The sequence below is a fragment of the Micrasema longulum genome, unplaced genomic scaffold (genome assembly GCF_059751315.1).
Source record: "Micrasema longulum isolate JH-2025_06_02 unplaced genomic scaffold, ASM5975131v1 h1tg000698l, whole genome shotgun sequence".
In the NCBI taxonomy this organism is placed as follows: Eukaryota; Metazoa; Arthropoda; class Insecta; order Trichoptera; family Brachycentridae; genus Micrasema; species Micrasema longulum.
This window is the reverse complement of record NW_028277894.1, coordinates 28,616-43,477: the sequence shown is the minus strand read 5'-3', so window position 1 is coordinate 43,477 and position 14,862 is coordinate 28,616. Positions and strand designations below refer to the sequence as shown.

At 32.1% G+C, this 14,862-nt stretch overlaps 1 protein-coding gene across 4 annotated transcripts in view; it reads left to right on the top strand.

Annotated features, from left to right (window-relative positions):
• The window catches only part of LOC148279582 (serine/threonine-protein kinase 32A), a 174,979-nt gene that overhangs the window by 152,805 nt on the left and 7,312 nt on the right, over positions 1-14,862 (top strand). For all 4 annotated transcript variants that reach the window (XM_088229707.1, XM_088229705.1, XM_088229706.1 and 1 more), the window contains one exon: positions 4,016-4,151. In XM_088229707.1, coding sequence (XP_088085833.1) covers positions 4,016-4,151 — 136 coding nt within the window. The remainder of the gene's footprint in view (positions 1-4,015; positions 4,152-14,862) is intronic.

Here is a 14,862-nt window from a genome sequence, read left to right as displayed (position 1 = left end):
TCATTTGCATGCGTGAAAATGTATCAATTAAATTTCGTAAAAAAAATGTTCGGAATACTGTCTAGATTTGATTTTGAGTACTTTATTTAATATTTTTGTAACTGAATATAGATTCAATCAATAGCAATCCTTTGTTGCCCTTTTACAAATATCACCCACCACTTGATATAAATGTTATGCATACCTTTAATATTGACTCACTTAAACCTCACAATAATGTCTAATAAATAGAGCACTCTTTTTTATTTTACGAATATTAATGAGGTTGTCATTAATTTTAACCAGTGTGTAAATGAAACTGTAAATATGTTCATCCCTAAAGCTAACTTTATCCAACCAAAGTTTCCAAAATGGTTCTGTCCATATCTTATATTGGAAAAAAAAATCACAAATTATATAAATCATAGGGCAACCTTACCAAATATTTTCTCGATTGAGATAAATGTTAAAAGCGGAAACAAGAAAGGGCCTATCACCAACACCGCGCCGACGCGTGACCCGACGCCAACAGTCGTTAGTCATGAGAACTACTCCGTCACTCGGACATGAAGTAACGTACATAGACGTGAGTCGTGAGAGCTACTCCGTCCCTCGAACATAAAGTAACGAACATAGACGTGAGTCATGAGAACTACTCCGTCACTCGGACATGAAGTAACGTACAAAGACGTGAGTCATGAGAACTACTCCGTCACTCGGACATGAAGTAACGTACATAGACGTGAGTCATGAGAACTACTCCGTCACTCGGACATGAAGTAACGTACATAGACGTGAATCATGAGAACTACTCCGTCACTTGGACATGAAGTAACGTACATAGACGTGAATCATGAGAACTACTCCGTCACTCGGACATGAAGTAACGTACATAGACGTGAGTAATGAGAACTACTCCGTCACTCGGACATGAAGTAACGTACATAGACGTGAGTCATGAAAACTACTCCGTCCTTCGAACATGAAGTAACGTACATAGACGTGAATTATGAGAACTACTTCGTCACTCGGACATGAAGTATCGTACATAGACGTGAGTCATGAGAAATACTCCGTCACCCGGACATGAAGTAACGTACACAGACGTGAGAAATGGGCGAGATATTATGATATTGCCCAACGACACTGTTCTTTTCGAATTCCATTTTGATGTTTAATCTTGATCCGAAGAAGTATTGTTTGTTTGTAATTTTCTCGTAAAATTGATGATATAAATTTTTAAACAACATTTTTACATGTAAAAATTTTCTACTGAAAACATATATTTCTTGTAAATCTACGGTTATTGTAGATACAATAAAATTAAATTGGCAAATATGACGAACCTACAACATATTATCAAGTGCTTACCTAAGAAATGGACATGAAGGTTCCGGGTTTGATTCTCCGATAGAATAGGAAAAAAATTGAAATGTAATTTTTCTCAAGCCTGGGTGTATTGTGTTGTAATTTACCACTATTATTAGGCTTCTTAGTCTTTTGTTGAGCAAAAAAATAGTTTTTTTAAAGTGTGTTATTGCTAAGATATTTTATGAATCTAATGATGGATTTGTTGGAAATTGGCATTTTATTTTACATGAATTCTCTTGCGGTACTAACGTGACGCAGACGACACGCAACATCAACGCTGTGTACGGGCTGGTTTGGTCAGAGTAAAAAAGCTTGAGAAATGGATACTACGATCTGAACAAACGTCAGCGGAAAACTTTTGTCAGCGCTTGCGTTATTTTGCTAAGCCGACACAATGACGAGAGTATTTGTAGTCGGATCGTTGCTCAAAATGAAAATTGAATCTTGAACTAAAGTGTTCGCATTGATCGGATTAAGTTTTTACAGCATAACAATGGCCAAAACAAAACATCAATTAAAATAAATTTACGGTAATGGTATTGTGATTCTGTGTCAGCGTTATTCATTACTGTTTCATAAGATCTGGCTCAACTGTAACATAAGACGTACATTATCAAGAGCTGAAGATAATTATAGAGAAGCTCGCAATAAAATTACCGAAGCTGGTAAATTGCTTTTGGCCACCGCTGCTTCACGAAAAAGTTCGCCGAAGCGGGAGAATCTCCAACACTCACCATACTCACCGAATCTTGCTTCGACCGATTATATTTTTTTTTCGAAATGATCATTTTCTTTTTTTATGGGAAGAAAATTTATTCCGAAGAATCGGTGAAAAATGCCTTCATCGTATTTATCGACTCCCGCCCACAGCAGGTTTACTGAAAATGGTCTCGAACAAAATATGTTAATTGAGTAGAATCAAATCAGTACTTGATTTTTATATTGATTTATACTAAATAAACGTCAACTCAATGAAAAAACTGCTTCATCTTTTACTTGCTCACTCATCATTACTTTCAGGAAGCTCTTTTTAAAAAAAAATATTTAAATATTATGCATAATATGCAAGTTATCTTTACGTCTCGAGACCAGTTGACATAGAAAAGCCGGTAAATGTTTATTTACTAAAATTTAATCTTTGTAACTATGTGAGGGTTTGACCATTACTCTAAGTTTTTTCACTAAACTCTGTCCACGGATTTACCTCTCTTCACAATTGTTAGCGTATCGTATAAAACAAATATAATAATAAATAGTACGACTTTTGCTCAGCGAAATCTTTCATTTATCGCAATAGTGTTCAATATTTTGGAAGAGCGTATTAAGCTCTCAAAGACAAAAACTAATTTCAAGAAAGGAGTTAAGGACTGGATTTTCCTTAGTGGGAGGGATAATAATAAAAATAATAATAATTATTGATAACTTATAAAGCGTCATTTTCGTAATGGCGCTATATAAGTTATCCCTCAAGGGCGCTTTCCAAAGTGATTATATAAAGATATAAATTTAATTAAAAAAAATTAATTTAAGAAAAATAATGTACTTTGTTACCACATGCTAAGAATTTATTCAAATGATTTAGAGAACTAGTGGGTTTTAAGCTTCTTCCAAAACATCACTTCACTCTCACAGTTTCGTATTTCTGCTGGGAGAGCATTCCATGCCGTAGGGCCTGCGACCGCAAATGCACGTTCGCCGAATTTAGTGCGCTGTTTGCGTAGAGGGATGTGTGTAGGAAACTCCTCGATAATTTTCCGAATGTTTGAGTTTTCTGTTTACCTTACTGATGTGCCTTATATATGTGTTTTTTTAAAAATTAATATTTCTGATAATATATTTGTGGTGATATATTCATGTGTCTATGTCAACTAATTGGTCGTCCCATTTCAACACAAGACTTTTACCCCAAGACCCATAGAGCTGGGACTTGTGTCTCAAATAGTGTGTACAATAAACTTATGTTTGGAAATAAATAAATAGTAAATTTAAATATTTAGGTATTATTTTTGCTATTTTTTTTTTATAAAGTACCTCATAACCATCTTCTTTCGGAGAAGATCTTTGTTTTTTTCTTCTCTTTTCTAAAACACTTTATATTTTTATGGAAATGGACAACAATGTCTAAAATTTCATATTCTTTGAAGCCATTCTTGCCTTTATTCATTCCATTCCAAAAAAAATTTGCATTCGTTGTTAATATTTTCATACTCCCTCATACTGACCGCTATTTGCATCTCTCATTGTCATCAGCTCGTGCTTTTCCCAATACCATAATCTCGCCATGCGTCACCTTTGTTTCCTCTTTGCGGAGCTATTTCACGTACATTCTTAGCTAAAAGTAATTCACTAAACGGGTTAGGCATTTTTTAAAAGATAAAAATGGAAAATGAAATGCGTAAGAAAATTCCATTTATTGCTTAATAAGCACCAGTTACAAAATATTTTTTAGAAGTGCCCGAACCTTAGTAGTATTCAACTTAAAAATGATCTCAATTGACCATATGCTTCTTTTTCGGGTGATGTTGGACCCCAACACACACGGTATCACCTAAAAAAAAACATATTGATAACAGTGACCGTGGAAACCTTCGCACTTATTTGAGCTCAATAATATCAATTTCCTATGAATAAAGGATAACATAATAACAGATTGAACCGATTTCAGGTCACGCTCACATCACAGACTTCAACATAGCGACCCAACTCGGAGAGAGGGAACTCGCGTCCAGCATGTCCGGAACTAAGCCCTACATGAGTCCCGAGATATTCGACTGCGCTGCGGACGCCTGCGTTGGGTACAGGTACTTCTCCACACAGACATACATCACCACTACCACTACTTTATACTAATTCAGCTCTTACCCGCGGCTTTGCTCGCTTGATATTGGGGAGAAATTAATTACCTTTGTCGTTTACTAATAAGAATTTCCCGATGGTATAATATATTTTTTCGAGATAAAAAGTAGCTTGGATCGATTTTCGGTCCTCGAACTATCACACTGAAAAAAATATGACGCGGTCACGCTATCACAAAACCAAAATGAAAATTAAACCAATCTTACAATAGATAAAGCACGTCAATTATAGACATTTAAGGAATTAGTTTCAAATGGATTCTTTTTGACATTTCACCTCACCGCCAACTCATTTTTAGATAATGTTCCTCTTGGTTGGCATGTGAAATATTTTATTCATTGTTTATTTTTATTCCTGATCAAAAATAATAAGAACCCTGTTTTACTTTTCACCTCTTCGGCGGTTCTCAAACGAAATAAATGCATCAATAGGTCGCTCCGTTAAGACGTGAAGGAAACACAAACAAACAAATCAACTTTCGCATTTATAATATTTGTATGGATATACGTTTAATCATCATCATCATTTCCTTCCCGCACCTTATGGTTTATAGGGCACTGCATTGATAAACCGATCGCAGCGTACCTTGATATTTTTTTGTTACATGAATGCAATATGATCAGTCTTACACTTCAGGTACCAGTCTAGGGACTGTAAAGTATTTATCGAACCCGAGACATTGTGCATGCTAGGCAAACGCGGTTACCATTACACTTAGAGGACGAATTGTAAAATATATACGTTAACACTAATTTTCTGTCAAACTTGTTAAAGACTAGGTCCATCGAAATTTTATATTTATTTAAACTTTTAGTGTAAATCTTTATTTTAATAACTCTCTATGGAGAAAAAACAATCATATATACAAACGTTTGGACACACTTAAAATATAAGTACTACTAACTGATATAGGAAAATCTACAAAAATCGAAAAAGTGTCTTCGGGGGTTGCCTAAAAGGTCACATAATTCAGGTAGATGAATCTCACCTACACCAATAAAGGCTTCAGCGCTGAAGCTTTATAAAATTAAACAAATGGACGAGTTGAGGATATGTGATTATTTAAACATAGGCAGAATGGTGAATATTACAGTGTGTAAGTGGCGACTTAAGCTGGCTAATGAAAGGTCGTAAGCCCTGTAAATGCCTAGACTTCCATATTTCCTTCTCGAAAATGGTTTTCTTCTGTTGCAACAAATTATATTTTTATTGTCTGAAAGACATCAACAAGTATGTACCTGTACTTCCGCAAAATGCCGCAAAGTATTTCAATTAACTCTCAAGCATCGGTGCTAATATTTATGTTTATATTTCAGACAATAGGGACATTATGTTTCATCTCTCGAGAGAGAATCGAGATTCCAGTCGAGTCGACTCTCGAATGCAGTGTTGCTAATTTGTGGGGAATTCTCCAAACTGCGGGGAATCTCAACTCAATTGGGGATTTTGTGGACATAAGGCGAGGAAAATGCGGGGATTTTAACGTTTTATCATTCGTCAATTTTTTTAAAGTTACTTCAATGATAGGCGATTAAAACATCGATTATGATAAATGTAACTGATATTTTTTGACCGCAATGTATCAACTTCAAATAATTATTCAAAGAATTCATTTTACGACAGGAAACGAAAATAACGACAGTCTAATGAGTTCATTAAGCACTAGTATGGCTTTGATGGCGATAGTGATACCGAAAGTTACCGGTCTAAAGTATTTAGCGATAAAACGGCGCTATAAATTCAAGCCGATCAGATGGGTCATAAGCCTTTTAAATGCCTATATTTACTTATAATTTTGGGAAAAATATTCTTCATCGTTTTTGAAATATTCATCAGTGCAAAAAATTCTTAAGTACTTTCATGAATATTTAGCAAAATTTTTATTATTATGGCTAATTAAAACATTTAAGCGAGTCGTCTCTAGAATATGCGCAAACTGAATGTGATTATATTTTTTGAGGATTGTTATACTACGCGTACAATATAATATTTTAACTTCGATAATAAGATTTAGAAAACCGACGAAATAATTAGGAATTTTATAGCAAACCGAGGGATAGTAAAGTGGACGGTCATTCGCCGCTCTAATTCCGAGGCCTGAATATTGCATGGGAGGATTTATGTAAATAAGGATTGTTCAAACAACTTGTCACTCTTGGTAATTCTCGAGGGAAAGGCAAATTTCTTTGACGTTGGGTTAAGTCACAATGACTTAATACATTATGCATAAGTAACTTCAACTGCTTTGACGGAAATATTTGCATAGAGGAGGTTACGTGGCGGCGCCGCGCCGCGCCGCGCCGAGTCACCGTTCGTTATACTTGTTTTGCATAATGTGTGCAGTGTGTACGCTGTACACTAGGGTGGAGTAAAAAAATATTTTTTTTTTCGAATTAAGGATTTCCTGTATTATATATATATAATCGATGCCTTGGCAGTACATATTAAAGAATACAAAATATCATCAAATTCCAATATTATCTTCAGGTGGCGCACTGACACCAAAGATTTGAAAAAGGTGTTTTTTTTTCAGATATTGCCTGTGGGCAAGTGACTCTAGTTGTCTAGTTTAAGGTTGAAAAATACATCTGACAATCCCACCCCCCCCCTTTAAGACCATTCTCAGACTATCTTGCCGTGCGCCTTTACTCCACTTCACCCGTCAATTAAGCACATTCAGTCTCTAGGGCGAAGGGCTTGTTCGATGAAATAACCGCTCAAACTTTGATTTGGGTCTGTCAGTGAAATGCCTCAAACTAGAAAAGATTCACCGTGTCTCGTGTATGGTGGCCCTGAAAATTAATAAAAACAATATGTTACCTACGTACCGTGTTTGATGGCCCTGAAAATTTAAAAAACAATATGTTACCACCCTATTAAGATATAATAAAGTTTTATTTGTGAGTAAGAAACGACTTACTGTGGCTATCTAACGGAAAAGATCCCTCTGCAAAAGACAAATGAGAAACAATTGCAAGTGATGTGATTTAACTGTGGAATAAAACCATTATTCCTGTCATATCCCTACTCACAAACACAAACTCACCAATTACTATCACCAATACAAACAAATGAAAAAGTCACAGAAAAACAAATACAGAAGAACATATTATGTTGCTCTCCGAGCTAGATTCTTAGTACATTGGCCACGTCACGCTTTTTCTGGAACCGCTTATTCTAAGAAAGAAAGCATGATGGAATTTTTTTAATTTGTACATTGGAGATATTAAATCGACTATTGTCGTTATTGGATGTGATGGAATAGTAGTCAACACGAGTTCCAAGAATGCAGCAATTACATTAATTGAAAGACAGTTAAATCGACCCTTACATTGGTTTATATGTAAGTTGCATGCTAAAAAATAACCACTGCGTCATCTATTCAACACTTTGAACGGCTGTGCGTCAGGTCCCAATATGTTTGCAGGAGTCTAAGGTAAGATGTTATAGCACTGTGAAGACTTACCTGCGGGAGAATTTGAAAAGATTGAGGCAATGTTACCTGAGATTAACTCGAATATTTTAAGCAAGGATAAAAATATATCCTTCAGATTTGCCAAGCTGTTGCGTAACAATTGACTTGGCTAATAAATCAACCAGGAAATCTGACACATTTTTGTTGGTTAATCTGTGCAAACAGAATATTGAGACTATATGTGGCTACAACATCCCCATCTGAAAGTCTGGTCGAGCATGCTACGTTCGTAATAAAAGTGTTAAAACTATACCCTCTAGCAAATACGGTCCAGATCATACTCTAAGCATGATAAAAAGATGTTTTTATTTAAAACATGACCTGAAAACAATCGCGTTTTGAATAATACAGCGAAACTCTTTCTTCGTACATTCCGAGAATATTTTGTTAGCTATGCTGCAAGACGAAAGGCAACATATTAAAGAATTAGCACTTAGACAAATACTTAAAGCGCAAAAAACTGCAAAGAGAAAGAAAGTAAGAGTTTCTGACCCCCAAATTAAACTTCGAAGCAAACAACTATTATAATTTGATGAACTGAACAACAGAAAAAATATTCTAGCTGCCATTTACTTTGAAATATAATGACAGTGAATTAAGGGACATTTATGAATGAAAACATAAATATCTGTATTAAGATTAAAAAAAAACATTTGAAATGATTTCCCTAAATGTTCGTTACCGTTATACTGATATTTTGTATGTCATCAATAATAAACGTGATTTTGCAATGGTGTCTCTTTTAATTCAATCCGCGTGGTATTTAAGGCAAGAATTAGGTAAACGCGTCCCGTAAGCATTTTTCGTTGCGTACTAATATATAAACGGTAAGAAAAATAATTAAAATTTACCGTGGGTCAACAAACGAGGTCTACTATACGAGGATGTTATAAGTGATTTAAAGTACTTGATTTACATTTTCTATACTGGCCACTCATATAAGACTGTTAATATTCCTTTCCTACCCAAATCCTTCCTTTTTTAAATTCTTGTTCTTCTACCGTTCAGTGAGTAAGTCACATGTGAAAATTTGTCTCTCTGATAAATTTTTATCATATTCTGCGTCAACATATTTCACACAAAGTGAAGTTTAGTGTTATATAAACAGCCTTTATCATACAGTTCATCATCATTTACACGATACCGGTATCCGGGCTGCAGCAATAGAGAAGTGCTCCATATAAGAAACAGTCGGAAGAACTTTCTAATAAAGTAAAAATTTCCATACAGTCCACTAAATTCTAATTCCCTCTGTTATCAGTGTCTAATGCCTGAAAGGCATTGAGCTGACCGAACAGATTGCAGATAAGCATATTTACGTATTAAGTGAATTAAAAATTTAGTTTATTTTAAGTTTAGTAAAATAAAGAACTCGTTGATCCTAAACGAAATCTCAGGATGATCAATTTACTTCGGAAGGTTTAATAACATATTTATGTATGTTCGAGGTTTGAAATTTATAATACATAATATGTAAAGTTTAGTTTTGATTCTTTAAAGTGTTTTTATGTGTTAAAGTGAGAATGACGATGAATAAATAACGTAGCGCCCAATTCGGTCCTTAGGGCGGGGAAAGCTCAAATTAAATTTGTGTACACGTAATATTTTGACGTTTGTTTATTCATTTGTTTATTTATATTTTATTTCTTTAGTTTGTAAATTAATTTAAATTAAAAACTTGTATCATACTACAATTAACACAAAATATACCCAAACTAAATTTGTCTTTAAATCTACATAATATGCAAATTCATCATTATTCCATGTCCGCTCCCTAGTTGGAGCATATTGTGTCCACAAAGATCTTACATGCATTTCTGTCGGCTGCCAGCTCCTGTGCGTCCTCCCAATTCAAGTTCGCGTTCCGTGGTTCTGAGATGAACTGCCGACGAACAGTCAGCAGTGGGCATTCAGAACGTCGAGAACCCGATGCCTTGTACAGTAGGCAAGCGTGTTTAGGGCTCCCAGAAGGCATCCGCAGTATATGGCCCAGCCAACCGTATCGCCTCCACTTGATGACAGTTGTCATCGGAGTTTGCTGCGTCCGTTCTCTTATTACTTCATTCCGCATAAAGTCAAACCACTGAACACCCAAGATTCATCTGAGAAACCTACTCTGAAAACTCAATATTTTGCTGTTTTGGGATGTGGTGTAGTGCCACGATTCGCATCCCTATATTCTCTATAGAAGAATAGGTATTATGCAGGCGTTATATAGGCGGCATTTGGTTTTCTTTTAAGTATACCGGATATTTAATTTCTCTTACATGAATTCAATCCTGGTATATGGATTACACCTAACTATCACTTTGCCGTCTTCTGTAAAAAACTGTTTTTTTTCCATTTTGTGTCGTTGAAATGTGGCATTATTTTTTTATAAATATTTTTTACTACGGAAAACGACAATGAACTACAATATACGTACACACATGACTTACCTTAAACGTATGACGTTCTAAAAGTAGTTCCAACAGTTTGTACCTCTTTAAAGTATATAAAAGTGAAAAATAATACAAACAGTGGTGTTTTTCAAAAAGTTTAATAATTTGAAAGAGTAGTTTTGGTGTAAAAAAAACAAATAATTTAACTTTCGATGAAATAATAACTTTTTGATAAAATATTACAATCTGACAGTTAACAATTAAAACATTCAAAAATGTGTTTTTAAGTGATAAAATGAAAACATTCTAGTGTAAAAATAAAAAATAAATTAACTGTACAAAGAATAGTGAGATAAAATAATAATGTTCTGATAAAATTATAAAATATAAAATCTGATAATTAACAATTAAAACCATTTGAAAAGTTATTTTATAGTGCCATCTATGATATCAACATAAAAACTGTTAAATAATTCTTAACTAATTAATTATAATTATAGTCGTTCTATTAAAATTATTCAATAGATGGAAAAAAAAATGAACTGATATAAAAAATAATACTAAAAATAAAAATATGTAATATATTATATTTTTTACTTAAAATATAAGGATTAAAAATACTTTTTTTTCGAAAGTGAAAATATTATTCATTTTTATATTTAACAAAAAAATACATTTTTTATATCCCGAAAAAACTTAATATGGAATGTAAAATATGTAATAGTGGCTTGAGCCCAAAAAAAACTCTAAAATGTAGTCGATGCTATGAAATATTTCATTACAGCTGTACAGGGACAACAGCAGAAAATTATAAAAAAATGTCTAAAATCTACCGAGATAGCTGGAAATGCACCTTATGTCATAAGGAAGATCCAAAAAACACCAAAAACATAAACTTAGAAAATCTTCGATCAAGGTCCCGTACTCCTACACTAAATGACAAAAATAACTTAGAAATACTCAAATGTCCTTTTTGTAAACAAACCCAAGATGTAGATAAAAGTATGATAAATAAACTGAAGGATCAATTTGAAGAAAATACTATTATGACAAAACAAATATTACTAGATTACAAAGAAAATACAAAATTGATTAAACGTATGTCTCAAGAATTCATCACGGATTCAAATAAATATAAAGAAGAAATAAAAGACAAAATATTTAAATTGCAAAAAAATATAGTTGAAATAATGTGGCCAAAAATAGTGAAATATTTTATGAAAACCAACCTCTTGAAATAATAAAAAAAGTACTTTTACCACCAGGAGAAAAGATCAAAATATTAATATTCGGAGATGAAGAAGGGAGAAGACTTAGAAAAAAATAGAAAAGAATCTATTCAGTAATGTACAGTGTAGCAGTTACATCTTTCCTGATGCAACAATTGATAATTATATGTCGACAATTATTCAAGGGTGTAAACAACTAACAATAAAAGATCTTGTATTTTTATACCCAGGAAAACATGAAAAATCACCTATCAATATTTTAAGCAATCTTTACTTTATACTCCAAAATTTAAAGCACACCATTGTAATTGTTCATTCGGTTGCAACAAATAAAAACTTAAATATATCAAAACTAAACGTAGAAATAAAAAACAAAACTAATCTATTTGAGCATTCTAAATTTATTGGCCCAATATTTAATGACCAAATGAATTCATATTTCATCAACAATGCTTATAAAACAGAAACATACAGAATTATAGATATAATTAAACAAGAATATATATTAAATGTTTTCAGTGATGCTAATGAAAATAATACTTTAGACAAAATAAATTCTAGTGGGTCAAAAAACTTGGAAAAAGAACCGGATCGGAGCCTGAGCTAACTAGTTTTATAATAAATAACCACATTAAAAACCTTAAAATACTGTACATAAATATTCGTAGTCTGAAACCTAAAATAGATGAACTAAAAGCACTTATAATAAGTGAATTTGAAAACCCCGATTTCATAATTCTAACTGAAACATGGCTCACTAATAGTGAAGCAGAATTATATGACATCAATAATAACAATGTAATAAACTCCTGCGGGGAAGGTAGAAGAGGAGGTGTAGCTATGTACATAAAGAAAAACTTAAATTACGAAGCAAAAAATATTGAAAATAACAGAGATATGGCAAACATTGTTTTAATAAGTCTCATAAAACAAAAAATAAATTTGTGTGCTATCTACAGACGACCAAATAAAACCGAAGTACATAGTTTCATAAATCTTTTAAAAACCTAAATACTTCCGTATGGAAATAAAGGAAAAACAATAAAAGTTGGGGATTTTAATATCAATATATTAGAAAAAGACAATGTACTAACAAATGAATATGTAAATAGCCTAATACCTAATAATTATGTAATTCTTAACGAAATTTCACTTAGAAGTCACAGAGGAGAACATTAGATTATTGATCATGTATTAACAAATATTGTAGAAGCTATATATACTATAGACTACAAAGATACTCCACTAAGTGATCACAGAGCACTCTATCTAAATAAAGATATACCTATCGAAAGACAAAAAATATCTAAACAAAAATACACCTTAAAAATAACAGATTATGTCAAATTAAAAGAAAATCTCATGGCAATAATACAAGAAGTTAATAGTTTTAAACAATTACAAGACATTATCCAAAACGAAATAAAAAAAGAACACAAAAACCAAGGTGAGAAACTTCACAACGTCAATAAAGGAGGACTGGCTAACTAAAAACATATATCAAAAAATAAAAAATAAAAATCAAGTTTATAAAAAAATGATTAAAGAAAGAAATAACAGTCAACTTGTAACCGAACTAAAAAATATTCAAAAATATTTAAGAAATGAAATCAGAAAATCAAAAAAACAATATTACCAGAATAATATAAAATCAGCAGAAGGCAGCAGCAATAAACTTTGGAAAATAATAAAAATATCAAGTCTGGAAAAAAATTGCAGTCAGCCAATATAAAAGAAATGAATATAAGAGATGGGATTTTCACAAATGATGAAGAAGAAATATAAAATATAATCAATGAATATTATTCCAATGTAGGCCAAAACCTTGCAAGTAAATGAGATGGATCATGTCTTAACATATCATAAGAAGAAAAATAAATACTACCTTTTTTCTCAGACCAACAACGACAAAAGAAGTGTGTAAAATAATTGACAATCTTAAAAAAAATGCATCGCCAGGATATGATAAAATCAAACCTACACATAAAAAATCTCAAAGATATTTTAAGCCCGGCCATATCAAAATTAATGAACATGCATATAAAGTTAGGAATCTACCCGGAAGAATTAAAGACTGCAAGAATAACTCATTTATTTAAAGGTGGAGATCGAACGGAACCTAGTAACTATAGACCTATAGCAAATTTAACTTTATTTAATAAAATCTTTGAAAAATGTATTCACAAACGATTAATGGGACATATTAAAATATCTTAGTATAATATGCTTAAATCAACATGGTTTTCAAGAAAAAAAGAAACTGGAAAAGCTCGAAAAGTAAATTTGATTAATTATATTCAAACAAATATGGATGCTAAAATTCCAACCACAGGAGTAATATTAGATTTAAAAAAAGCTTTTAATACGGTTCACATTGAGACCATGATAAAAAAATTAAATGATAAAGGAGTAAAATCTCAAGAATACAAACTATTAAAATCATACTTAACAAATTGGAAGCAGTATACCTTTGTAAATGAAAAAAAAAGTAAAATACAAACAGTAAATTTTGGAGTCCCACAAGGATCTATTTTGGGTCCACTATTGTATATTTTATATATTAATGACTTATCACTGTATAATTTTAAAGGGAAAATTATTATGTATGCCGATGACATTGAACTTTTCTATAAAAATCAAACAGACGTATTAACAAACAATGGCATAAACGAAGACCTTACTATATTGACTAAATGGACAAACACAAACTTACTTACACCTAATGAAAAAAAATGCAATATTATCCATTTTGAATCTAGAAAAAAATGTCACAAAGTAGATGCTTACATAAATAATGAACGACTAACTTGAAATTGAACATGTTTTTTAATACTTAGGGCTAACAATAGACTGACAATTGACATGGACAATTCATATCAACAATTTAATTAGCAAAGTGGCGACTTTATCAAGTCTATTTTTTAAAATCAAAAACTTTGTTCCAATAAAAGAAACAAATTTAATGTATGAAGCATATGTAAAAACTAAATATGTTATATGCAACTACTATGGGAAACAGGATATCAAAATGACATAAACAGACTACAAAGACAGAAAAATAAAATATTAAAGTTAGTAAATGATCTTCCCTATCTAACAGCAACTAAAGAACTTTTTGAACAAACTAAACAATTTAACGTAACTGAACTCTTTAAACTAGAATCTTTAAAATTTATTCATAAACTAGCCACTGATGTAATTGCAGACGAAGAATTAAAACTCGAAAAAAACTGTAGTAAACATGAACACAATACGAGAATATCAGAAAAATATCATATACAAACTTTTAAAACGAGAAAAGGACAATCGAGACTAATAAACCATGGACTGAAATTATACAATAAACTACCAGACAAAACTAAACAAAAGACTCAGACAACCTTTACAAAAGATGTTAAAAATGTTATTATTAACAGTAGAATGTGAATTTTTAAAGAGAAAACATTTTGTTAAATGTTACATACATACCCGTAAGGGTTTATCAATAAAATTTAAATAATAAAAAAAAATGAATGTATAAAATGAATCGTGTTTTTGTGTATGGGGGTGTGTGGGTGTGGGAATGGGGTTT